Genomic DNA, 27,620 nt, shown 5'->3' on the forward strand with positions numbered 1-27,620 from the left:
GTCTCTCACCTGATGAGTCCTCCCCGATGCTACCAGGCCACCGCTGCATGCTCGTTTCGGCTGCCAGCTCTGCGCCTCGTTGAACAGTCCATTCCTTTCGGGTGCGCACACCACCTACTTTTGCACTCTTCCCCTCCCACCCCCCCTGCACTCCCTGACAACAGCCCTATCACTTTGCCTTTTCTCCTCCCACCGTACACAAAGTACTTTCAAATCCCTCATCTCGTTTATCCTGCAAAAGCTCTCGGAGTGAGGAAGCCGAAAACGTTTATATGCATCTCATAGACGAGCAGCCTGAAGCCTGGAGGGTTTACCAGTTGGCCCGTCGGCTAAGCGAGTGGGTGAAGGACTCAAAACCCAGGCCTCCTGGCTTGGGTAACGGTCTATTCGTAAAACACTAGCTTAGCTTATTGCATGTGTTCTTGCTCTTCCCAACTACTTAAAGACTAGGGTAGCTGCTAAAAACAAGGCTTTTGGGTCCAACCAACCCTTTCAAACCCTGACCCCACCACAAAGGAGCCAGTCAAACCAGGGCAACTGGCAATTCTAAGCCTCAGCCTGCTTATCTACAGAACAGGGATGAACAAGAGTAAGGCAGAAGTGAGGGGTAAACGGCACGGTGCCCGTAAAGACAGGACCGAGGACCAGGGGCTCGGCCAGGGCCTGCTCAGGGGCCGGTGCCTGCTCAGAGCTGGCTGCGATTATTCTCATTACTATTATTTCTACACCGCTCATGCTCATTGTGATCCTCATCAGCTAGTCCAGAAGTATATTTCTACTGGTCTTTTCCTGTGTCCCCTGGCCCTGTGCTAAGTGCACTGTCCAGATGCTCACTATATTTTGATTAGTGATGCCTTTTTAAAAATATTTTATTTATTTTTTTTAATGTTACATTAAAAAAATATGAGGTCCCCATATACTCCCCTACCCCCCTCACCCGACTCCTCCCCCCATAACAACCACCTCCTCCATCATCATGAGACATTCATTGCACTTGGTGAATACATCTCTGAGCACCACTGCACCTCATGGTCAGTGGTCCACACCATAGCCCACACTCTCCCACAGTCCACCCAGTGGGCCATGGGAGGACATACAATGTCCAGTAACTGTCCCCGCAGCACCACCCAGGAGTGATGCCTTCTTAAGGCAGGTGGGAAATAAGAAAGCAGAGAGCCAACGCCTGCAAGCACCCTGGAAGAAGCCTTCCTGGAGGAGCATGGAAACAGAAGCAGGTGACCCCACCCTCCTCAAGCGCCACCCTCGCCTCCCCGCGTCCCTGCGAGCTCCTGGCCGGGCGACGTTCTCCCACCCGCGCGGACGGGCCCCAGTGTACCTGCTCCGTGAGGAACGAGGGCTTGTACGCGCCGTCGGTCGACTTGTTCCCCGTGCCCCGCATGGACTTCATGTGGGAGACGGCCATGCGGAGGATGGTGAGCTTGTCCGGCTTCCGGGCCAGCGCACTGCAGGTGGGCACCATGTCCGAGAGCTCCGTGATGTACTGCGTCATCTTGTTCCGCCTGCGCCTCTCGATCTCACTGTGGTTCTCTCTTCCCAGAAGCACCAGATTGGAAGGGAGGGAGAGAGAGGCGTCAGACAAGGGGCCACCACCGAGGGGACCCAGAGCCCCACGCCAAGACAAGTGACTGGGAAGTGGGCTGCCGTGGGGGCGGGGAGCTGGCTTGGGGGCGCGCAGCGCTCCTGAGCCCCAGCAGGCGTCTCGGACTCCCCAGCCTGCATCTCTAAGCACGTACTGGAATCTCCTAGCTGCGCCCGTGTTCCTGGGCGCTGGCAAGTGGGCACGAAGAACGAAGACCTTACGCTGCAGCCATGCGGCGTTGACCTGGCGTGCATGTCGCGGGCACCCTAACTGCAGCCGCTGGCTGAGCGGGTGGTCAGCAGGGGCCCTGGAATCAGAAGGGACTATAGCTTGGCCATTCTGCGTCATCTCGGACCCATCGTGGCCCCAATGTACTTGATGTGAGGGTGTGAACGAGCCTTTGTCATAAGCCACGTCGGTTCCTTGCAGCATAGGAACAGAAGAGGTGCACGCCCGGCTTCTTAAACAGTAATGATTTCTCACACACACACGCCACAGGGAATTACTGAAATCGGTGTCTCTGATGTGTTCAGATGAAAAACTAGCAGAAGGGATGGGAGAGCGTTCCCATTTTGGGACTACGACCTCCAGGCTTAAAAAGAGTAACAGCCAACCTGGTTCAACACCACCAAGCAAAGCTGTTACTTGGGATAAAAAAAAAGTCGTCTGAAAATACACCACATATCTTTTGCAGGCGCTAGGGTTTCACCAGCACTGAGCGAGGAGTCACCTCGTTTGAGGCTGCATTCACAGCTGCAGGTATTAAGTGGGGTTAACACCCCACCCTCCCAGGCTAGGCAACAGACTTGCCAATCGCGCCTAACTACATGCGATTCACACACACGAAGGCCCTTTGCAAACATGCAAACTGTGGGGCAAGCAAGGCTCCCGGAGTCCACTGCGGTGAGCTGAGTTGAGCCATCCAGCAAGGAGAGGAGGACGGCAGAGAAAGCAAGCAATGCCCAAATGCTGTGCTCAAACAGCCGGATCTAACCGGAAGGTAAGATCCTTGCACAGTGGAAATGAAAGGCAGACTGGTTCAATGATCAAGAAGCCACATTCCACGTTTTTCAGAATAAAAACTATAAGAGATAAGAGGGGGAGGTGGTCTTGGGGCTACAGGGGCTGGGAGAAGGGGGCTGGAGGTGCAGGACGGGCACTGAGAGCAGGTGAAGGAGGTGTATTCTGGGGAGAGGACCAGCATGATCAAAGAAAGGCCTGGAATTGGTGCTAAACATTCTAGGGCAGTGAGGAGCCTAGGCAGACTCTAGGCTTGGAGGAGAGGGGCAGGTGTCAGGGAGGGCAGGCTGAGCACAGAGCTCTGGGGAGCAGCGGGGGAGTGGGGTGACTCCTGGGGGGAGGGTGCCGGGGCTGACCCCCACCAGGAGGCCCCGAGGCCTGGGGCTCCCTCCTGCCCCACAGCGATCCCCTTTCATGGTGGCCTAACCAGAATGGGGGCAACTGGCAGAGCACACAAAAGCTGCTGAGCCACAACGCAGAGGCACTCCTGGGTGGGGAGGGGCGGACGTTCTCCAGGAGAAAGGGCTTGAAGGGAAGATGGGCTGCGGTGACGAAGAGAGGAAAGGGATGGGGCGGTGGTGACGAAGAGAGGAAAGGGACAGGGCGGCGGTGATGAAGAGAGGAAAGGGACGGCAAGCAGGGAAGTCGGTCAGAGGGCTCCTGGATTCTCCAGGGAATGCAGGAAGTCTTCCTCTCCTCCCTCTCCATGATTCCGGAAGCAGGTAAGGGGATGGTGACAGCCTACCCAGAACTGGCTCTGCCATCAACATCCCCTGCGCCTTTCGCAGGAGGCTGTGGAGACGCTGGCCCATGGGTGCGCCGGGAGGGGCCTGAGTGAGCCCCGAGGTGGGGTCTCGCCCACCTCACCCGCTGGCTCCTCGAGGCAGTACAGGTAGGGTGGTGGCTGGGGCCGCAGGTGCCTGGGCAGTGGGAGGCGCTGCAGGTGCACTTGGGAGGAGCACCAGCCCCACAGCGCCCCCTCTAGCCCCCTCTCCAGAGGCTCTCCCCTCAGCCCCAGCTCCAAGCAGCTCCCCAGGCTAACTGCTCTCACCCCGAGCAGGAAACGAGGCGGCCCGACCTAACAGGCCCCCCACTTGCCCGCTCTACACCCAGGGCCTCTCCCAGCACAAGGATCGGTGTCTGCTCCTACTGAGGCTCGCTGAGCTGTGAATTGCTTCTCCTCATCTTTTATTTGCATCAAATCTAGCAATGGAAGAAACTGTATCACTGATGTGGAGACAGTGGCCACGGGAGTTGCTGAGGGCAGGGAGAGGGAAGAAGAGATGAGATGTGGGGGCATTTTCCGGACTTGGAGTTGTCCTGAATGATATTGCAGGAACAGACGCAGGACATTAAATACCCTGCCATCACCCACTGGGTGGACTGGGGGAGAGTGTCAACTACAATGTAAATTATTATCCCTGTGGTGCAGCAGTGCTCCAGAATGTATTCACCAAATGCAATGAATGTGTCACACTGATGAAAAAGGTTCTTGATGTGGGAGGAGTGGGGTATATGGAAACTTCTAAAATATTTTTTAATGTAACATTTTGTATGCTCTATCTATCTTTTCAAAAAATGACAATAAAAAAATAAGGTATCTAAGAAAAAACCCACATCTCTTGTAAATAGCTCTTGATTCTCTTCCACCTTCACCACCAGCCTTCAGCTTGCCTCTCCAGGCTCCTCTCCTGCCAGCTCCCTCGTCACGTCGTGTGTCATGTCATGACCCACAAAACGCAAATCCACCTTTTCCTTGAGTTCCTTCAATGGTGCCCCCAAACCTAGAGGCAAGTCCAAACTGCTCCAGTGCAGGACAAGCAAACCTGCTTCTGATACTATTTTCCAAAAAGCGTGCACTGTACTGCCACCGGCCGTTTTGCTTTATAATCATTTGGGGGGGGGGGGGGCGGGGGAGAATCTATGTGAAGTTCTTAGAGCTCTAAGGCAATTTCATCACAGTCCCAAATAAACCTGATATGTGGGATAAGGTGCAGGAAGAAGATAATGCCTGGGCAACAGTTTACAAACTGTTCATCGACTAGTTCAGAAAATGCTCCATCTCTCTTAGGAAGGGAGTGGGACAGAGTCATCAGCAGAAAGTAAAAATGAGCACTGCCAGTTACATGACAGTGAGATTTGATAAATAAGCAGCTGCAGCTACTGAACTCATAATATATATAGAGATATATATATATAAATACATGCAAGCTTTTATAAATACACATAATTTCATCTTGAAGCTCTTGAGGTGAAGAGAAAAATGCCATTTTGTGAAAGCAGAAGGACAGAATTCCAGGACCATGGCCATCTCCTCCACAGGTGAGAGGGATTCATCACAAAATATAAAGCTATTAATAGAAAAACGATGTCTAAGTGTACACATCACACAACCCAAAAAACCGAAGAGTATCAAAACGGGCATGTTGACAAATAAAAGGTTGATTCTGTGGAAAACCTTGGTGAGTATCTTTACTAGGTGGCACAGCCCCGCCAGGGAGCAGGCGAGGGTCACGCAGCTCAACGGCCCTTAGGAAGGCTGCGTGGAGCCGCGCCTGGGGGGCGGCGGGGAGGCTAAGGAAACCCACTCACGACAGCTCTCGAGTCCGGGCTCCTAGGAGGCCCAACACTGGAACTGGACCCACCGAGAAAGACGTGAGGTCCTTTGGGTTTGGAGAAAGGACGCAGAGGGGTCAGAGCGCAGCCCGGCCTAAGGAGAGCAGGTGGCAGGAACAAAGGGTAACGGGTGACTGCTCAGCCTGACCCCAGGGTAGAATCTCCGAGAGCAAATCTCAGCAGCGGTCCTGTCCCCACACTTCTATTTTAATGGAATCTCTCTCCCAGGTACACAAAGAGCAGGTGCATCTTCCCTGATTGTAATAGCTCCAGGGGGTCGGCTTCCCGCTATGGGACAATAGTCAAGCCATTGCAACTGCAGGCACAGGAAGAAGTCCTGTGCTCACGGGAGAACGTGAGGCTCCTGTGGGAGACGCTCCTGACCCGCTGCGGGCTTCTCCCTGAGCGGGGGGCTGCAGACTCTGCTGGGCAGGGCGGGCGTCAGCCCCAGCCCCTCCAAGCTACAGGGGGGCTCCCCCCGGGAGGGGCAGCAGCACCACCAGCTGCAGGGAGCTTCGTCTCTAGAGAAGCACTTTCCCGTGGGAAATCGGGGTGTCCCCGAGACGGAGCCTTCATCACTGTCTATTAGGACAGGGGACTTCACAACTGGAACCCCAAGGCGCAGGGAGCGGGGTCAAGCCGCGGGCGCCGAAACAGAGGCTGCCCTCTCCGTGCCCAGGCGGGGAGGCCCGGCCAGCTCTGCAGCCCCACTCCCCACTGCCTGTTTGGCAAACCCTCCAGCCCACCTGCCTCCCACCCTAGGGGTCCCCAACCCCGGGCCCTTTGATGCCCCAGGGTGCCCCACTGCCCTTCTCCCACTACCTGCCCCTTCCACGCAGGCTCGGCCACCCCTCCCCTGGCACCCCGCTGCCCCTCCTCCCACGACCTTCGCCCTCCACCCAGCCTCGGCCCCCCCTCCCCTGGTCGCAACGTCCGGCCACTTGACCACAGCTTCCTACGCTCCCAGCCCTCTCGGACTCCCACCAAGTTACGACGATCGTTGGCCGCATTGCAGCCTGGCATCTCTGGTCTCCTCCGCTGGCTCCCCCTTGCCAGCTCTGCTCCTTCCTGGCCGTGGCCGCCCTCGACTCCAGTGCAGGTGGGTCTTCACTCCCCCACCACCCGTCCCTCTCGGCCCCGTCCTAATCCCCCAACCCCGAATCCATGAGAACTCCGCCTTCTCCGTCCCCCGCCACCTGGGAACCGCTGGGGGTCAACCCCACATCCACGGGGGCCGCGATGGGGGCCGCCCCGACTCGGGGTCTACAGCTCTGGGGGGGCGGCCTGGAGCCCGTTTACCGTTCTTCCTTCAGCTGGCCTCCTCTGACCTCTCCTCGGGGACACCCCGAAACCCTCTCTCCAGCCCCTGCTGATCCCACAGACCTGCTTCCTATTCGACCAAGAAAGCAGAGACACAGGAAATCAGGCCTCGCTTCCCGCCCACTGGCCCCGCACCTGGCCACATCAGCAGCGCGTCCCCGGCCTCAGAGAGGTCTCATCCTGGGGGCCCCTCAGGCCCGAACCCCTCTTCTGTTACCACCCCCAAGGCTGCTCAGGAGTTACCCCGTCGACCTGCATTTCCACAGCCCCAGCCAGGCCTCAGCCCCTGCCCCACCAGGTCCCCTGGGCTTGGGAGGAGGGAAAGAGCTGGCACCACAGCCCCCAGGCCGTGGACCCCTGCACGGGGGATGCTGAGGCCTCGAGCTGCGGGAAGGGCAGCGGCCGGGGGCAGCTTCGCATCTGCTTCTCGTTGGATCCGAGGGAGGCCTGCTGGGCTGTGCCGGCCGGGAAGGCGGGACGCCGCGGCGACTTAGCTCCTGCGCGCCTGGGGCCACAGCGCCCAAATGGAACGGCGAGCCCCGAGGCCCGTGGCAGGCGAGAGCTTTGGTATCGCCGGCACCTTGGGGAAAGCCGGGGAAGCTGGCTCAGCAGACGTCAGGGGATGGAAACAAGGGCGCGGCCCCCTGGACGCTGAGTCAACGAGCCCCGCCGGGCGCCCCAAGGAGTGACCTTGACTGCGAGCAGGCGAAGCAGGGGACGGGGGCGGCTGCGGAGGGCCACGCACATGAGGCCAGCGCGCCCCCCGCAGCCACCACTCGGTCCTGCCCGCCCGCTGCAGCCGCCGCCCCAGCAAGGTGGAGGGGTGGGGCAGACTCAGCCAGCCTCCCTATTCCTGAGCACCTCGGATGCACCCCCAGGCGGGGCAGCCCCTCACCCACCCAGTGGGATCAAGTGGCCCCTAGCCCTGTAAGTAAGGGCAGAGGCTGCACTTGCACCCCACCTTTTTCTCGGAATTCCGAGTGTTGGGGAGAAGTCTGGCTCCCAGGAGCCTAGGTTTGCAGGCTGACTCCCCGACAGGCCTGCAGACAGCCGCAGGGCCCGGGGTTTGGTTTCCTAACGACTGGGCTGAACACAAAGGGCCCTCTGTCTCCCCACCAGGCTATCTCCCCATCAGCATCTATCCTCAGTCTCAGCAAATGTCACTCGGCGTCTCGTCCTCTTGATGTTCCAAGGCCCCAGGGACGCCCACTTCCCAGGGGTAGCACGATACGAATGTTACCTAAAGGAAGCTCCGCCACCAGGGACTCCAAAGCTCTGTTCCCTTACAAAGGGGGCTGTGGCAGACACCGGCAGGTGGGGATGGCGAGTGACGCGCGGCCTTTCCCAGGGGCTCCTTCCCAGGACCAGGCAGCCCTGCTCCAAGGAGCTAAGGGGGAAACGGGGGTGCTGCCTGCACCAGGGAAACACCGTACGAGCTGTCGTTGTTGAGACCCTTGCCTTGTTTTGACCAGAAGCTCCAGTGATCCCCTGTCCACGGCTCCATTCCCAGCAGAAGCGGGTTCTGCTGCTGGAGGGAGAGGTTCCCGGGGAGGAAGGCTGAGCTCGGGCGGGAAGCTGACTCTGGACTTGGAGTCGGGAAGCCCCGGGAAGGCACGAGACGGCTGCTGCTCTCGGCCTTGAGGGGAAGCGTGCCGAATCCACAGCCACGCGTGGGCAGGAGCAGCCGTAATGACCGCTGTGGGGATGGCCGGCCCGGGACAGGGCTGCGGGCGCAGGGTTTGATCTGGGCATTTTCTACAAGTATTTTAAAACAGCCGAGGCCGTCACGCCAAACTGTCAGCTACGTATGCGGGAGACAGGAAACCGTTCCCTGCGGCAGGTTTCAAAGCACGGCGACGATCCAAAATTGAGGGAGGCTTGGATGAGGGGAGCAACGTCGAGGCAAGGCCCCTTCATATGAAAACGGGGTACAGACGGGAACTTGGCTCGTTGAGTGGTTTGTGCCTTCCTCTCAACAGGGCCAAACTTCCTACCACAAGGTAAACAAACCAACCAAGCATCCCAGGGCTGTAGTCCACTTCACCCTTTGTGTAGGTAGCACATCATCCACCCAGCGGCAGCTAGGACCCCCACCCGTTCAGGGAGCTCGAGATGCCACGTGAGGCCTGGGGATACTGACTTCTCAGGGACTCAGAATCAAGTTTACATCCTGCGTCTGGATCGGGGCTGCCCGAGTTTCTCATGTTTCTCTTTATTTTCAACGGTAGAAAAAGAGGCCTTATCTGGATGGTTTTTTTGTGTTTTTTTCTATACTTGAACTTCAGGCCAGTACTTCAAAAAGGAATTCATTAAAACTGGCAGTCCCTGTTTAATTTAAAAAGCAAGCAGTTACGAACTCCTTCCTTAAATTGGATTGTCTGAGATGTGGCAGGGCTGTTCGTAGCTGGCTGCCCCGGACAAGGGGTGAGGGACAGGTAGAGGGCCAAGCGCCAGGCGCGGGCATTTTCAGTCAAGGGACATGACATCCCAGGACATTCCAATGAGCTGACCGCTAGCTGTCGACTTCTGGAAGTCTAAGGAGACTAAACTCACCTTGAAAATTTGCTGGGACCTTCACCATCTTCGTCATCGAAGTCCATCCTGAAAAGACAAGGGCACGAGTGAGCAGTGACTGCAGACCGCCAGCGGCGAGGGGCTTAAGCCCAACAGGGGGCCGTCCAGCAGTCCCCGCCCTCGCCAGGACTGCCAGCAGCGTCTATGCGGTCACCAAACAGGTTCAGGGCTGGAAGAGGTGATAGGAGAGGTGAGATAAAGCCGTTCATTACAGGGCTGAGGACTTTGCAAATGAGCCTGAGTATCAAATCATCCTTCTAGGCGACAGACTTGGCCCAGTGGTTAGGGCATCCGTCTATCACATGGGAGGTCCGCGGTTCAAACCCCGGGCCTCCTTGACCCGTGTGGAGCTGGCCCAGGCGCAGTGCTGATGCGCGCAAGGAGTGCCCTGCCACGCAGGGGTGTCTCCCGCGTAGGGGAGCCCCACGCGCAAGGAGTGCGCCCCGTAAGGAGAGCCACCCAGCAGGAAAGAAAGTGCAGCCTGCCCAGGAATGGCGCCACACACACGGAGAACTGACGCAACAAAAAGAAACACAGATTCCCGTGCCGCTGACAACAACAGAAGTGGACAAAGAAGAACACGCAGCAAATAGACACAGAGAACAGACAACCGTGGTGGGGGGGAAGGGGAGAGAAATAAATAAATAAATCTTCTTTTTAAAAAATCATCCTTCTAGAACCCTCCATGGGTTCGCAGGGCTTGCTCAGGCTCTGCTGGGTACCTGCTCCTCTCCGCACCACTTATTCCCGTCTTCGACTTCCTTTCCACTCCTTTCTGTGGGATATTAGCACAGAGCCAAAGCTCCAGGGATTCTGTAAACAGCACGTCTGCAGGGCGATGAAGAGATTGGGAAGAAAAGAGGACGTAGTGCTGCTTGCACCGCTTGAGAGCTGGACCCGTCTTGGTGAGGCAAAGCGAAAAGGATATTTAAGGCCATTCTCCTATAAAGTTCAGGCCCAAATAAATGTTGAGAGGGGAAAAAGGGGTCATGTGGGGCCTAAACTATTTAAACTGGCTGTCTGCTTGTTGAAACAACAAACAAAGAAAAAATTCACTCCGAGTCCCACTTTCCTGGGCCTTTCAATATAAACATTAAACAAATCCCCAACTTTCCTCGTCGAGAACTCCGGCTTCTTTAATTTCACTCTGTATCGCCCTTGAGGCCTAGAGGGGAGGGAGGGCTTAGGGGGTAGAAGGTGGGCCCGGGGTCTCAGCTGGGCCGGCACGGGCTCCTGGGAAGAGAGCCGCCCACTCCTCGTGGGACTGGAAGGACGGGGCGAGGCGCAGGCCCAGGAATGCAGCAGAGAAAGGCCAGCGGGCCGGCAGCCGGGGCCACGACGCCCCCGCCTGGGCAGCTCGGCCTAAGGGCCTCGTGCGTGTAACAGGCCGCAGCTACCGGAGCAGGAGGCGCCCGAGGGTCACGGGTGGGCTGGGACCGCACAGGCCTCCCGGGCACCAGGAACAGCCGGCCTTTATCGGGAGAGCCGACCGCGCGGCGCGTGAGAGGCCCCCGAGGAGAGAAATCATGTTCTCCCGCTTTCGAGTAAGTGGAGGGAAGCAGGGCCGGGGATCAGAAGGGGCGAAGGGGTGCCTCGTTTTTCTCAAAAAGGGCCTCTTTCCCTGGTTTTCTTTGGCTTGGTATGCGGTGTGCCGGAGTGCTAATCTGGGCTCAGTTTGCTCAGGACCGTCTCCTGGGATCCCCTGCCAGTGGGGAATTCCTTGTTCTCAGGCACGAGGGTGGCATTAGCTGCTGTGAGTGAAAGGACAAAAGAAGGCACATAACTGGAAAAGATGGCAGTAGTGATAAAAGAGCATCATGCCCAAGGGGAAGGGGCAGCAGGGAAGAAAAGAGCGAGGGAAAGCGCAGCTGACAGAGAGACTACCACCAGGAGAGACAGACAGACACCCTCACCAGCCCCCCATGCAAATGGGAAACCAGGCACCCAGCAGCAGCCAGAGCCATCGATGTGATGGACAAATGGGGGCTGAACGGATGGCTTTATAAACAGAGCAATGCCAGCAATACTCTGCGTAATTACTAAGCCATCCCCTGGCCGTTCCGGAAAATGACATCTGGAAGCCACCAAAAATACCACCTGAGCCGCAGAGCCACACTGCCACCCAGTGGTCACTAGTGATAACAGCAATTTTGCTACAAACGTGAAGCCTGTCCGGGCATCAAAAAAGCATTGCAGTGCTAAGAAAAAGAACCTTTACAAAATTCCACTGAGCTCAGGCAAGCATTTTTACAAAAACCTCAAATGGCTGTAAGATGTGCACTTATCTCTAAAATGCGTATTAGCTCAAATCGATATGCGTGTCATCATCATGTAATGTCAGTCGTCCTCCTCAACTGCACAATCTTTTGGGCTTTCAGGGTGACCAGTCGTCCTGGTTTTCCCAGACCTCAGTGTGAAAAATGGGGGTGTCCAGCTGGTCCCTGCAGACAGCTCTGCTCTTGACCCGGCCCGCGCAGAGCAGAGCCCTGCGGACATTGGGAAAGTCAGCACAGAGGTAAAGGGTCCCGATTCTGGCCAGGTGGGCTGTGGCTCGGTCAAGCAGAGGGTATACGAAGTGGAAGGTCCAACTTAGAGCCAGCAGTTTCTGCAGTCCACGGGGAACTTGGGAACCTGGAATTGTTTATGAAAAATTGATTCCTCCCGACCTGTGCAGGTGTGTGATCACGTGTGCCACCAATCTTAGTAATTCAGGAGAGTGTAGAGGGGGAGTGAACCCCATTAAGACCTGGGAAATTGCTCACCAGGACCCAAGTGATTGCTCAAAGCCTCGGGATACCGCACCTGGCCCCAATCAGTCTCACCTGCTCATTCAGGAGCACGTGCTCCTAATAACACAGAGAAGAGGCAGCACCTGGGACAGAATGTATCTTTCCAAGTAACACTTGCCAACACTGCCTTTGTGCCTCTGTCATTGCTTCCATGTCTCTACTTTAAATATGGCTACAATAAGCTATTTCTTTAACTATAAAAAGTCTAAGTAAATCATTCTTTGTTTTATCTTTTATGTGTCTATTATACTGAAGCATCTGGATAATAAAGAGAAATCAAAATATGAATTTTAAGTCCTATTGTATTCACTTTAAAGAACCCAGAGTGGATGACAGAAGAGTCTGAGAGGTAAGGTGAAATTGCTTTTTACCTCATTTTCCTTTAATAAGCATGAATTTGTACCTTGAAGAAAAAAAAAAGCTGTGAAAGGCATTCCTGCTTCACAATTAGTTAAGACTGGGTGATACAAATTTTTCCTAAAAGTGATTGTGCAATAATGGCAATGCATCATCAAATATGAATCATGAAACAGAATGCTGATGGGCTTATGAGAAGAGATAAAGGGCTGCGCCAGCAGGGCTGCTCCGAGGGCAGTCACAGAGGGACGCGGGGCCGGCCCCAAGCTTCTGCTCATCAAAGGCCAAGGGACAAGAGTGCCGGCAAATGCTCTGCTTGCAGGGCCTGGGCCAGGATGCGAGGCTACAGCAACAGGCATGTAAATGCCAACGAAGCAAAGCCTGCCCTTCAGTAACAGGCCTGTTGTTGGCCACATCCCAGCAGCGCACGGGTTGCTTAGGAGATGCTCATCTGTTTGCTGTGTACAATTGGAAAACACTTTTCATTCATTATTATTTTTTGCATTTGACACCAAGGCGTTGGACAGCAGCTGCTATGTCCACACCAGCAACCTCCCCCCTCCACCCCCAGAAGGGCTGGTTTGGGGGATCCTAACTAGCCACTGCTGCTGGCCCTCCAGAGAAGCACTGAGTCTGGCCCTGTCACATCCCGTCACCGCCCTCCTTACACAGCTCGTCCCTGAGATCACGGAGATACCTACAAAAACGCATTTCAGGCGACTAGCCTCAGCCATTTCTCCCACACATGGGACCACATTTCAAAGAACTGGAAACTTCTGAACCTTCACTTTGTGTCCCATCGGCTAGGAAAGCATGCGGCTGGCTAAGATGCTTACGGAGGAAGGCTGCCGGGGCAGTGGGAGGAACATTTAGCTCTGAAGGCTCAACAGGGCTGCCAAAGCATGCAGCCAAAAGCTTCCAAAACGGCAAGGGGCCAGTTCTACTGGGCTTTGAAATGCAAGGGCAAAATTGGGGTGATTCTCCTGGGAATTCAGGTGGGAGGGGATCAGACCCACACCCCTAATATATTGCCATCCTCCCCTTTCTCTTCTTTCCCTTCTCTCCCTCTGTCTCTCCAACTGTGTCCCCCATTCTTGGAGAGAGGGAGGTGGGAGGACATTACCCACGGGGAGAGCAGCGGTGAATGCACGCCGCCAGTCTCAGTTTGCCAGGGCTGCTACAACAAATAGCACTCTGGCGTAAACAACAGGAATTTACCGCCTCACAGTTCTAGAGGCTAGACGTCCAAAACCCCAATGTGGGCAGGGCCGTGCTTTCTCAGAAGTCCGTGGCGTTCTGGAGGTAGCTTGCTGGCCACCTGTAACTCAGGCTCGTCCTCTGTCACGTGGCCATGGGTCTCCTCTGCCCTCCTCCTACTGGGCCCAGTTCCTCTGCTTACATAGCATCCTGGATGAGGGCCTCATCCTAGGACCCATTCACACACGAGTGCACAGGACAGGGGCTTGCACAGGACCCCGTGGGGCAGAGCTCAACCACGACACCACGGGGCCCAGCCAAGGGGGCTCTGACGTCCATCAGGTTCTTCTTTGTACTCAGGCAGCGAAGCGTTTAAGCTGTGGACAAAAAGCGTCACGAGGTCCCAGAACAGCGGTGGCCTCAAGCCCAGAGCTGCAGTAAAGCATGTGAAAGGTGCTGGATGCAAGAATTCCTACGGGAAGATCACAGTAAGAACGGAGGTCTCTTTGCTTAGAAACAGAGGGTGGAGCCTCTGTTCCTGGGGTCTACCCCAAGCAGCACAGCTGGCTTCTTGCTGCCTCTGAGAGAGAGAAGAGATCAATCATGTGGTGCCCTAGAAGAGGGCCAGCAGCCGAACGAGAGTCATGCTGGCCGCTCCGCCGTCCAGCGGCTCAAGGCGCCCGGCCCTCGGTGCCCTCCCGTCATCCTCCCTCCAGTGGTCACAGCGCAGCCTCAGTCACCTGTTTCCTTCGGGCTCTGTGTCCCTGGCCCTCTGATCTGCTCAGCCGCTCCATCGCCCCTGCCTTGAGGCCAGGCCGTGCGCCAGGGAATGACCAGCCGCGCGGGTTCTAAAAAGGCCAAGGCCACACTAAGTGCCAGCCCTGCGGGGCCATTGGAGGGCAGGAGTGGGCGCCGGGCCCGGGGCAGAAGGGCTGGGGGGGAGGCTCGGGTCCTTGCAGACTGGCAGGAGCCCTCAGGAGGGTGGGGGCACCCCTGCAGACGTCCGCAGGCGGCTCCCCAGCCCAGGGAGCTCCCCGTCCTGGACGCAGGCTGGTGGCAGGTGCGCTGCCTGGCCCCGCCCTCCTCACCCGAGTCCAGCGCCGGCCTCTCCTTCCCAAGGGTTCAGGCCAGTCAGGGGGCTTGGGCCCCAGGGAATGCCAACCTCTAAAATAATTTCAAGGGACCCTGAAAGAAAAAAGCCAAACCAGTAAGCAGATATGTCGCCAGCACGTGCATTCCTTCAGCAACCCAGACTCTGCGGAGTTTAGCACCTGGTCAGCAAGAGGAGTCAGTTCAACCACGGCGTCATCTCAACAGCTCTGCCCAGCACAGTGCACTCACTAGGGCACTGCCGGCTTCGCTGCAAATCTGGCAGCAGCTTGGGGCGAGCGGGCCACCTCGGGCCAAGCTGCGGAAGCGTGGCCTCCTGCGAAACCAGCCTGGCCTCCAGGCCTTTCTCAGCCCTCTCTGCCACCTCTCGACTCTCAGGCCAACAGCACTACACAGTCTTTTCACCACCTAAAATTGCAACGCTGAATGTGCTTCTCCCCCCTTACAACCCCTCACACTCTTTAAAAATCACATGAGTCCGAAGGAAACGCTGAGGCTTAAAATGCTCGACCATCTCCCAAAAGCGGACCCGCGCCCCTGTCTTGGGCCGTGAGAGGACTGTGCAGCCCTAATTTGGCAGTCGCACTCCTGAGGAGCCTCGTGTTAAAACTGTATTAAGGGAAGCGGACGTGGCTCAACGGATAGAGCGTCCACCTGCCACATGGGAGGTCCAGGGTTCAAACCCCAGGCCTCCTTGACCCGTGTGGAGCTGGCCCATGCGCAGTGCTGATGCATGCAAGGAGTGCCCTGCCACGCAGGGGTGTCCCCCATGTAGGGGAGCCCCACGCGCAAGGAGTGCACCCTGTAAGGAGAGCCGCCCTATGTGAAAAAAGCGCAGCCCACCCAGTAGTGGCACCACACACACAGAGCTGATGCAGCAAGATGACGTGACAAAAATAGACACAGATTCCCGGTGCCACTGACAAGAATACAACTGGACACAGAAGAATACACAGCGAATGGACACAGAGAGCCGACAGCAGAGGGGGAAGGGAGAGAAATAAATAAAAATCTTTAAAAAACTAAAACAAAAAACTGCATTAAATGATTCTAGGTCTCGAGAAAACTTTTTCTCAACTATTTCACTGAAAATAAAGGGGATTCGGAGGGGAAAAAGGGCCGGTGGTCCATGAGTCTGAAATGTCAGCTCTGCGTTCCTGCAGGGAGTGGGTGCTCGTTTCTGAGCTCCGTGCACAGCTCCTCACACGCCCTCTCACGAGCAGGTGCAGCCTGGGCACTTCCGGGCCCCATCAGAACCAGCACAGTTGACAGGTCGCAGGCTGCTCGGCCTTTGCGTGCTGGGCTTCCCTTGGCCAGTTCTTTGGAAAGGAATCCTGGGGGCATCCTGCAGACGGCGCAGAAGGCACCGGGCCGACTCTTCGCCGCCGCAGGGGGTTGGAGCTCAGCTCCCTGGGGCTGCCCCCTGGCTTGTGGGTTCAGGCCAGGAATGGGGAGTCCCCTCCCTTCGGAAGGCGGCCTGATGCGCCCAGCAGGGGCTCAAAGCACATTCTGGACACAAGGACAAGCAAACAAAAGTCCTCAGCTGGGGGCTGAGACCCAGAATACTTAGAGGCGAATCACACGCATATTTAGAGATCTTGTGAAATCTAAACAGGACGTGAACTGCTGAGCTTTTCTCCTAAAGGAGGGAGAGAAGCAATATTTTCCTAACAGGTCAAGAGTGTGGCTCAGCATCTGTTAAGTCAACGGCACGGACACGCTCAGGTTGCTTACCCGGAACGCCGCTTTCCTCCACGGGCGGGCACGGCCCCTGCCATCCTCACCTGTCCGGTGGCCGCCATGGGGGCAACGGGCAATGACACCGATCCGGGTATGTCTGAAGCCATTTCTGCAATTTCAAGCACAAGAGGTTGTTCTCAGTGACAAACACCCGGGAACAGGCCAGGCGGTTGTCGGGCAGCAGCTAGAGCAGCACCTGGGAAGGCAGGCCAAGGTCCTGGGTCCAGGGCCGGCCACCTTCCCTGGGTGGCCTGGGGGAGCCCTCCCCTCTCCAGCCTCTGCCTCCGGGCAGCACGGCTGTAGCTGGTGCTTGGAAGAGGGGGAGAAAGAGCACAGCTTGGGAACATTTCATTAGGGACCCCGACTCCTGCTCACCTGGAGACAGGTAAGACCTGGCCACACCTGAGGAGAAAGAACCAACGCTGGTCACCCCCAGTAGCTCTGAGAGTCAGTCCCCTGTGGCAGCCTTGCCATCGCCACGGCACCTGTTCCCAAGTGGAATGGCCGGGTCCCACCCTCACCTGCCCCCCCGCTGGACTCACGAAGAGGCCAGAGAGGCCCAGAGAGGTTAAGGCACGGGTGGGCGAGCCAGTCCAAGGCGCACGGCTCCCTGCTCTCCGCGGCCAGGCCTTCCCAGCACGTTTCCAAATATTCACGTGGAGAGAAAGAAGGTCTGGCATGGAATGAGAGCACCTTGTCTGAGCACCGGAGTCAGAATATATTATTCTGATAAATGAGTCCCTTTTGGAAGCTGTGAAGGCAACGTTAAGCATCCCTAATTTCAAAGAATCTACACAGTTAGAAAGTTTCTCCTTCCCTCTTTCTAGAAAGTTCCTAAATTCACACACCCTTTACTCAGACCATTAAATGGTAAGATAAATATTTCAAGTGTCATCTCTGATCCTGTTTATTGTTCTTGGGAATGACTTGCATGGTATTCACTTTCCTTAGCTCAACTCTTACCCCAGGCAGGAGAGAAGAAACAGTCAACAAAAAATATTTTTAAAAGACAGAGGAGCTGCAGGAATCTCGGCCCCTGCTAGCAGAGAAGGACGCCCGGGATGTGGGTGGCGTCCACGGCGCAGGTTACTGCCCTCTGCCTTCTTCCCAGAGAAACAAGGGAGTCGCCCACCAGGTGACTAGTCGTGTCCAAAGATGACATGTTTAATAAACACAAGCGAAGGTCACCTTGAACTAGTGCAGCCAAGACTTCTGAAGAAGAACTCTAAAATACTAATAAACGAAACCTTACTTTATCTACTCTACTAAATGCACAAAAATGTGAGCACTATTATAGTTTTTTTTTTCTCCTTTAACCAATGTACACATTAAAAGTTCTCAAGGGAAAAAAAAAACCATTTCTTAAAGTAATTCTCTCGACCTTTAGATGACTGGATTTGTGACAGCTAGGCAATATTAACTGCAGCAATCTGACAACCTTGTTGTCCACCTGCATCTGATAAGAAATTTGTATTTTTTTCTGAAATGGAGGTTAAACACACTAAGTGGATTAAGCCCTAAAACTTAAGGGCAGAATTACTGCTCGAGCAAATATGGGAGAAAATTAAAGTCACAACTTCCTGTATCAAACTCCACAGAACATTAGTCCCTCAAGATTCTCCAAGAAAAGAGATTTCAATGGTCAAAATTTTAGAAAAAGCTGCACACGAATTCTCCTTCTTGGACGTTCCAACAGACGTTAAAACATCCCGAAAAGGCAGGGGACCCAAAGAGCCAAATCTTCTTGAGAAAGAAGAGCAAACATGAAGGACTCACACTTGCTGGTTCTAAAACTTATTACAGAGCTGCAGGCATCAAAACAGCTTGGTACCAGCACAAGGACCAACGGAATGAAACCGACTGTTCAGAAATCAACCCTCGCACCTTACGGCCAAGTGATCTTTGACATCGACGAAGGAGCCAAGTCCATTCATGAGGAAAGAGCCATCTTGTCAACAAATGGCGCCGGGAGCACGGGTAGCCGTACACAAAAGAACAAAGGTGGGCCCGTATCTCATGCCACACACAGAAATTAACTCCGAATGAAGCCGGCTAGTGGGATAGGGAATCAATAGATGGATCTGGAACCTGGCAAGAAGTCCACGTGCACAACAATAACCCCCAAGATGGCTGCTGGAAGCCCCTCCCCAAGATTCTGCCATCCAGAACAAAGACTTCCTCCAGAAGCCAGGAGAAGCCCCGGATACTCCCCAAGGACTTTATCATTGGGCCCTCCTGGGGGATTGATGGGGGAAATAAGCAATCAAGGTGGGGAACAGCTGGAACTCCTCCCCGGCCATTAGCAAAGGGGTGGGAAAATAAGCAGTTTAAAAAGCGGTGCCAGGCCTGAGTTCGCGCTCTCACGCTCTCTTGCTTCTGGATCCGTTCCTGCCCTCTGTGCGCTGCTCTCGCCATTTTTCCTCTGCCACGTGGCACACAAATAAACCTGGGCATTTATGATCTGTAAGGGGGAATTGTAGCCTGTATATCAGTCCGGTTTATCCCTTTTCACCCCCTTCCTCTTTACCTGGGACCCCTGCTCTGTTATTTTCACCCATGTCTCTTCTCTCCCTACCTGAATAAATTATTGGCCTAACTTACCCGACGTGCTCTTGAAGTTCAATTCTCCAGCACAGCCAAGGAACCTAAATGAAATCCGGTAACACAAATGGATAACAGACCTAAATGCAAGAACCACAGCCGCAAAACTCCTAGGAGAAACCAGAACCATCTCTTCAGGACCCCATGCTAGGCAATGGTTTCTGAGACTTCACGCCAAAAGAGCATTTTGTGCATTAAAGGGCTTCATTACAAAAGCAAAAAGAGTCTCCAGAATGGGGAAAAATATTTAGAAACCACATCTTCAATAATGGTTTAATGTCCAGAATACACACAGGAATCCCAAATAAAAGTGGGCAAGAGATTTGAATAGGCATTTCCCCAAAGAAGGTATCTGAATGGCCAATGTCACTAGCGATCGGGGAAATGCAAATCAAAACCACAATGAGGGGAAACGGACTTGGCCCAGTGGTTAGGGTGTCAGTCTACCACGGGGGTCCGCGGTTCAAACCCCGGGCCTCCTTGACCCGTGTGGAGCTGGCCCATGCGCAGTGCTGATGCGTGCAAGGAGTGCCCTGCCATGCAGGGGTGTCCTAACGTAGGGGAGCCCCACGCGCAAGGAGTGCGCCCCGTAGGGAGAGCCGCCCAGCGCGAAACAAAGTGCAGCCTGCCCAGGAATGGCACCGCCCACACTTCCCGTGCCTCTGATGACAACAGAAGCGGACAAAGAAACAAGACGCAGCAAAAAGACACAGAAAACAGACAACTGGGGGGGGGGGGAATTAAATAAAGAAATCTTTAAAAAAAAAAAACAAACAAAAACACAATGAAATACCATTTCACACCCATTAGAACGGCGACTGTTTTTAAAAAGCAGAAAATATCTGGCGTTGGATAGAGTGTTGAGAAACAGGCACACTTGTACAGTGGTGATGGTGAGGTAGGGGAAGGTGGGAAAAGGGAGCTAACTCGGCCATGGAGAAGGGACTACGGAGAAGTTACCCCAGGGAGTAGCTGACCGCAGTGGAGAACCACCGGCCCGCAGCCGGTACCTTCTGTGGGAAGGTACCGCACGACAAAAGCCCGCCCATCCCGACCACCACGCTCCACCCAGCCCTGGTCGGCAGGAATACAGGGACAGTAAAAAGTCACAGCCCGCGTCTGCATGACAGGGCAGCAGCTTTCGCTCCGTCTTTTGCACGACTAGGAAGGAGGATAAGGCGCAGCCTCTACACGATGACTCGAATCCACAGGCGGCGAGCAGGCCTGCGCCCAGTCCCGAGTGAGTGCTTTCGCCCCACCCTAGAGTCTCCTGCTACTCTGTGGCTAGTCCTTGAATTCTTTCTCGCCACTGAGTCAAGACCCTCCCATCCCGGTCTTCCTCCAAGACCCCCCCGGGCCTTGCCGACACCAGGAGGAGCGTCACGGGGAGCGCCGCTGTGACAAGCACCTTGGCAGCTTCCCGCAAGTTACAGACAGGACGACAGCACGACCCAACAATCCCTCTTCTAGGTTTATACCCAAAAGAAATGACAGCAAGGACTCAGAGATTCGCACATCGATGTTCACAGCGGCATTATTCACATTTGCCTGAAGGGCGAAACAACCCATGTGTCCATCAACAGATGAATGGACCAAGAAGTGCAGTGCGTACATAGCAGGGACTATTACTCGGCTGTCAAAAGGAATGAAGTTCTGACGCAGGAGCCAACACGGATGAACCCTGAAGACATCAACTGGTGTGACGTAAGCGAGACACAAAAGGACAAGGAAGGGATGTGCTCACTTACATGAAATAAGCAGAATATACAAATTCATAAAATCAGAAACTAGAATACAGGGTAGGGAAGGGAGAGCAATTATTTTATTGGTATGGAATTTCTGTTTGGAGTGATGGAAAAGTTTTGGCAATGGATGATGGCAACAGAGGCACAACCACATGAATGTAATTAACACCAATGAATTGTATATTTGAAAGTGGAAAAAGTGGGAAAGTTTAGGTTATAGGTAAGTTAGCAGGAAAAAACAAAACCACAGCTGTATATCACAAAGAGTGAACCCTAATGTAAACTGTGGACTACAGTTTATAACATAATTATAATAATATTGGCTCATCAACTGTAACAAAGGTATCAGTCTAATACAAAATGTTAATAAAAGGAAAAACTGCCCATATGGGGGATATATGGGAACGCTGTACTTTCTTCATGATTTTTCTGTAAACCTACAACTGCTCTATTAAAAAAAAAATACTGAGTCCTAAATAAATAAGCTTGTTTAACTTTGATTAACCCAACATACTACAATCTCTTTAATTGTGGAAAGGTTTTTAAAATTTCTTTTCTGTACAGCTAGCATTTCACAGAATGCTAGTCTAAGTATTTTAAAGCCAACTACCTCATTCCTGCCTTCGAGTTAAAAAAAATTTCCAGCTAAAAGAACTTTCACCCATCATCTGTGAACCTAGAAAGCTCCATCCCTTCTCCACCCCAGGTCCCTTCCAGCTGTGCGTAGGGTGGGGTGGATAGTTTGAATCAAGCATATTCATCAAATTTTCTTTTGGGCAAACAAAAACATTACCAATTGTTTTTGTATTAATAATACAAGTTCCAGAAGGTACAGCTCCACAAACCTTGGCTGCTGGGGAGACAGTTAAGGAATGCTGGAAATGCAGCCCCTTCTTATTTAGCGGCGGGGAGGGGGGCAGGGAGGTGGGTGACGTGTGCAGGTGCTCACAGGAGGCGGGGCCAGGCAGAGGGGCCGTCCTTCCGTCACATCCGCATCTGGCTCTGCCCCCTGGCTGTTTCTGGGGTACATCTCATCTGCCCAGCAAAATGGCAGACCCTCAACCAACCTGCCTCTCACATGCCCTCCGTGTGCATCCTCGTGCCCTCCAGGATTGGTGCAAGATATCAAGTGCAAGCTGATGGGGGACAAAAGCAGTTTCTTGATCAGGAGAAATTTTACACTTCATAGAGGTGACACGGTAGGAAGGGGTGTGCAAAGGTATCTAAATTCTTTACATATCACAGGCAAGTGTCATAAGGCCAGTGCAACATGGGAAATATGTATCGACATAATTCAAAAATGAAAGGTTCACATACCTCAGCAAAGGGGACTAAACAAGGACAGAAAGATAGAGAGACGGTGGTTAACTATTGTCAATACCAGCACAGAGCATTTAGGAAGGTCTGACTCATTCTAGTTCTATTTCTTCTTCTGCAAGTGCATTTTCATATCTTGTGTCTATTTCTCTACTGAGAATCTGAGTCTTTATCTCTTTTTTTTTTTTTTTTTAGGTACCAGGGATGAGAGATTGAACCCAGGACCTCATACGTGGGAAGCCGGAACTTAATCACTGAGCTACACTGGCTCCCATCTTATCTCTTTTTAGAACAAAGAATTTAGAGGTTTATCATATTTACTGCAACTGTTTTACAATAGTTTTCCAATCTGTTATCTGCTTTTCACATTGAAAGATTTTTTGAAAACTAGAGAAAGTTTTAAGAAGTAAAGTTCAAGAAGACAAGGTCAATTTTCCCAACCCTACTTATTCAGGAGCCGTTCCTTTCCCCATAAGTTTTTTGATGCTCATTCTAACCTATATTATATTTGTGCATAGAAAAAGTATCTATTTCTAGAATATCCATTTGTCAATTATCTAGGTTTCTACATTTGCTAGTACTGCGTTATTCTAACATGTAGTAATGCAAGTTTCTCTCACTAATCTCTTAGCATTTCAGAATATGCCTATAATTTACTCAAGATTCCCCTTTAAGCTTAATAAAGTTTTTAGTTTGTATCACAAAGGACCGTACATTTCTTGTATGGTCTATTTCTAGGTATTTTGTGGGAAGGAATGGGTTATTATGTTGTGTGTTATTATCACTGCTCCTAGTGTGAATGGGATCTTCTCCCCCAGTTTACTTTGTAGCTGCTTATAGCTATGAAGACAGTTGAGCTTTAACAACTTTATCATAACTGATTTCAACTGATTTGACCTGCAGCTAAGGTAGGTATTACCCTCACTTCCCTCACTTATCTGTGTATTATCCTTTCAAAATTTACATGCCTTTTAAAGCATTTCTCAAGTCAGTATCACGTTTCCTGCCCCATTCCACCAAATTCTTTTATTTGTCCTAACTTTTTTTCACTGATTTAAAAAAAATTTCCTAAGTTTATAAATCCTATTAATTATAAACAATGATCCTTTTATCTCCTTTTGAATAAACATTTCATTTATTTTTCATGCCTTATTACAATGGCCAGAACTTCCAGAACACTATTCAGTAATACAGTAACTTAAGTCAGGGTAAGAGAAAGGCTATGGGGGCTCTGCAGTCAGACATAGCTAGTTTCAAATCAAAACTCAACCACTTCCAAGCTCTAAGAGCGATGGTGCCACTCCAGTTTGAAGTGTCATCTATGAAATGTCAAAAATATCCACCTTGAAGGGCCATTTTCAGAATTAAGAACAATGTATGTGAAGAACCTAGCAAAACACTCAACGATAACAGAAATGACCATGATTAAGGTAAAAGTAACCAACCTGGTTGGTCCTTAAATTTAATTGGAATGAGTTGCTGGTTTAAGACAGATATTCCATATGATGTCAAGGAAATATGCTTCCATGCTTTCATTTTAAGCCTATTTAAGAAATGTATGGTTCATTTTATCAAATGCCACCTTGGTAACTAAAATAGCATGTTAGATACCAAATTACCCAAGTGGAAGATGCAATGAATGAAACTCAAACTCACTTCAAAGGTTATGTTTTCTTTAATGTTTTTCAGGAGCCACCCTTAATAAATTCAAACGGAAGTGAAAAACAGGTCTCTCCACTGTAATTTAAGTCCATATCCACCAACATGATCATCTGTCAACATTCCCTGGAAAAGGGACACCTGCTTCCTAAATCTAGCAGCTGTTCTACAGACTCAGGTACAAGTGAGCCAAGCTTCTGGGCTATGCCAAAACTGCGTCCACTCAAAAGGGGGCCAGAGGAAGGTCACCTGCCAGGTAGAGTGAGGGCTTCCAAAGGCCACACGTGCCGACGGGCAGGGCTCCAGCGCCACGAGCTCACTGCTCGCTAGCTCCAGGCTTTCTGTGCTTCACTCAGGAATGGAAAGAAGTGGAGCCTGCCTGTGCGAAGAGAACACCATCACCGGCCGCGCAGCCCGGTCAGCCTCCGCGGCTGTCAGCGTGCAGGGCTACAGCCATTCCACAGCGACTGGGCAGTGTGTCCAAAGGGCTTAAACTACGTGCCCCGCCAGCGGATCCTGGAGGTGGGAGGCGCGTGGGCGCGCATGTGTGTGCAAGGCAGACGGAAGCACACGATGTGTTAACCTTGGCTCCTTCTACGGAGGGATTACAGGTGGGTTTTATTTTTCCCTAAAAGCTCCTTTTCGCTGTTGTTGAATACATTTTTTTTTAAATGAACACATGTTAGTTTAATGATCACAAATAGAATAAATATTTTAAGTGGTGTCATGTGGAAGACAATGCAGAAAGCTTCGATAGCTGGAGAACTAGAAGCAAATGAGGACTGAGAGAGAAACAGAGCTGGGGGAAAACCCTGTTTACTAACTCGAGTGGCCAACAATGGAACGGGCTGGCTTCATGATGACAAAGTTTTGTCTAAACGAAGCGTTAAACTGGGTGCCATGTGTCAGGGCGCTTCCCCTTTCACCTTTTACAGCGAGGGACCTGGCCACAGGGAGGTCGGCCACGGGACCCAGTCACGCAGCCGCTTTAGTGACAGCGCGACTCTAAGGCGTTCAGCCGCTGGAAGGTCCTGGTGAGCCCCGCGTCCTGGCGGTGCCAGCGAAGCCAGGTGGCCTGGCAGATTCCTTCCCAGGGGTGACAAAAGACGCCCTAACGCCACGAATCTGCATGGCCGGTCCACACGGAAGCTGCAGGGCACACGGGAAACGCTCGTGCCTTCGGGTCGCCTCTCTAGCTATGGGGTCATGGGAAGCTACCTAACCTCTCTCAGCTGCAGGTGATTCACCTGTAAAATAAGGACCTACACCATAGGGTTAGTGAGGTGTCAGGAAGAGAGCCTACTGACGTGCCGGGCACAGGTCTGAGCAAAGGTCATTTTCCTTCTCCCTTTAATTTTCCCTCAAGAAAAGACTGTCTTTCAAAGTTGACATTTCATGTGTGTGTGTAACTTGAGCAAACAGCCTCTCTGTGCCTCAGTTTTCTATCTATAAAATGTGTCACAGCAGGACACACCTCCTGGGGTCGAAGTGAAGATGAAAGCAGCTAATATTTGTAAAGCACTTAGAACAGCGCCCGGCACATAGTGAGCGCGTGTGTGTGCTAAACTTGAAACGTATATGCACACACACATAACTACTACTTCCTTTACAATCACCTTCTTTCTGGAAGGAACGACGGCAGTTCCACGACTTCACACCTACATCCCATCCGACAGGTGCGCAGGGGGTGGGTGTGGCCAGAGGGGAGACCCTCCTGATTCCTCGTAAATGCTCACCTTGGGGACGCTGCTGGGAAGGATCCAAAGAGGGGCAGGCACCGAGCACGCACCCCCAGACCTGGAGCTCCTCCTGTGCCCACCTCCCGCCGCCTCGCGCGCAGAGTTCTGCCCCTGAAGCAGTGCCAGAGGCGCGGGCACGGACGAGCCCCTGAAAGCTGTGTCTTCTACGCCTCCCCCTGCTCCCTCCACGCTGCCGACCCCTGACCCTCTTCTCTGGGGCTTTGCCTTCCTGGGCCCTGACATGGACACAGCCTCCCCACCGCCGATGGCGGGCTCGGGCCCTCGGAGGGCGGCCGCAGCCGGCCAGGGTGCCCGGCAGGGAGCCCGGGCATTTCCACAGAAAGGAGGCAGAGGCCGGCATTCTCCTCGACTTGCCCTGCAGGTCAGGGTTCCCACAGCTAACAAGGAGAGGAGTGCAGCGCAGCAGGGAGATGCCCACGCGTGCAAGCTCACGCCGAGCTCTGCAGATGCGGAGGTGTCCCCCGCACAAGCCAGAGCCAGGAACTGCGGCCAAGCAAGCCGCTCCCCTGCCTGGAGCAAAACCCCACGGAAGAGCTGTCTCGCCTCCCGTGGAGCACCTCCTCACCTCCCCGGCTCCCGTCAATGCTCTCTAGCCAGGCGTCGCCCCCGTCTCCCCAGCGCAGAGCTCCCCCCAACACAGGGCCGGCGTCCGGGCACGGCGCAGGGCCACTTCTCTGCCCACAGGCACGGGGGCACCCCCACCCCCCATCTCAAGCTCTCGTCTCTTGTGTTTCCCGACACCCCCGGCCTCAAGGGCCCTTCCTGCTCCTCACCCTCAGCTGCCCCCTCCCAGGAGGCCTCAGTGCTCCCAGTGCAGCCTTCTCCTCTCTAGCTGACGTCCTCCCCGGGCACCCACCTCTTTGCTGACGGTCCCCCAGCCCTGCGTCAGATCCTGAGGCCTCCCCGCCCCCCAGTCCTGCCGCTGGCTTCCCTGGCCTTCCCACCGGCCTCCCTGCAGCAAGGCCCTCCCCTCCAGGCCCTTCCCCAGCGGCAGCCCGATCTGATCAGGCCAGCCCTTGTCCGTGGCCTTTCATGACTCCTCTTTGTTCTTAGCACAAACGCCCAAGCTCCCTGCCATGACCAGCCGGGTCCTGTGCGGTCAGGCCTCTGCCCACAGCCTGGGTTCCGGCCGCTTGGCCCCATCCATTACTGACCACCACTTTCCCTCCCACCCCAGGACCTTTGCACACTCTATGTCCTCTGGCAAGACAACACTTTTTCCTCTCTTCACCCAGTTAAACCTAAGGATCGTCTACATTCCGTTCAAGCATCCCTTGCTCTAGGAAGCCTGCCCCTGATGAGCCCCTCCCCATGGCTGGGGCAGCCCCCACCAGGTGATTCCGTCCTGCTGTACCTGTGCTTCTCTGGTGAGTCAGGGGAGGTCACGGCAGTCCAGGTAAAAGGCGGCAGGGGCCTGAGTGAAGGCAGTGACCGCAAGGAGGGTGCTAAGGAGCCCAAGAGATGATGTCACCGCCTCAAAATACAGTGTGTCAGCATCAGAGCCCAAAAAGGGAAGGCTTGAAAAAACCTCGGTCACCTGATCCACCTACACTGCAACTGCACGGGGCAAACTTTTGACGGAGGAGGGAGGAAAGGACGGCTGCATGAGTTGCAGATTTCCATCTCCCACACCGCACACGCTGGGTTCCCGGGGACCTCTGCAGCTGGGCAGGCGCAGGCACCCAGCCTTCCTCCGCCCGTCTGCTGTGGACCGAGCGCACGGCAGGAGGCCGGGGGAGCCCCGGCTTCACCACCATCTGACCCTCAGTTTCTCCGTCTGAGATAACGGGGTTAACTGGGCTACGGCCTCCGTCTGCAGAAGCTGCCGTCAGAAACGGGGCCCTGTCTTCAACCCGAGTATCCGCCAGGCGTGGGGTTTGTGCTGGAAGCTGAACGGCTGTCTGTGACGAAGGCCCTGGCCCTGCCCTCCGATGGGGTCGCCCTTGAATGGGATGGAGACACGCGTCCGGGTCGTTTCGTACCGAGAGACGCAGGTTACGAGGCGGCACCGAACGCTGCGAGGTGGGCGCCCCTGGGCGGATCTGAGCAGGCTTCCGGGAGGAGGCTGACCCTGCACTCGCCTGGCCACACACTGCTCAAGTTCTCTGGGAGGAAGGAAGCCCCGTGTAATTGACCTTTTCCTAAATGGACTCCTCCTGAAGCGACAGGAGCTGGAGCATGCCCTGCTGGCCCCCGCCCCTTGAGGAGCATGCGC

General features: G+C 53.9%; 1 protein-coding gene across 6 annotated transcripts in view; it reads right to left on the bottom strand.

The window, feature by feature from the left end:
- ARNT2 (aryl hydrocarbon receptor nuclear translocator 2) overlaps window positions 1-27,620 on the bottom strand; it is a 177,578-nt gene that overhangs the window by 118,929 nt on the left and 31,029 nt on the right. For 3 of the 6 annotated variants that reach the window (XM_058294757.1, XM_004480675.5, XM_071214384.1), the window contains exons 2-4: window positions 16,318-16,432; window positions 9,110-9,157; window positions 1,337-1,550 (exon numbers count right to left, since the gene is read on the bottom strand). In XM_058294757.1, the coding sequence (XP_058150740.1) occupies window positions 1,337-1,550; window positions 9,110-9,157; window positions 16,318-16,432 (377 nt within the window). Of the gene's footprint in view, window positions 1-1,336; window positions 1,551-9,109; window positions 9,158-16,317; window positions 16,433-26,759; window positions 26,898-27,620 lie in introns of those variants that run through there. The other 3 variants (XM_071214383.1, XM_071214385.1, XM_058294759.2) reach the window with 3 other exon arrangements.

Source organism: Dasypus novemcinctus, chromosome 3, assembly GCF_030445035.2.
Source record: "Dasypus novemcinctus isolate mDasNov1 chromosome 3, mDasNov1.1.hap2, whole genome shotgun sequence".
In the NCBI taxonomy this organism is placed as follows: domain Eukaryota; kingdom Metazoa; phylum Chordata; class Mammalia; order Cingulata; family Dasypodidae; genus Dasypus; species Dasypus novemcinctus.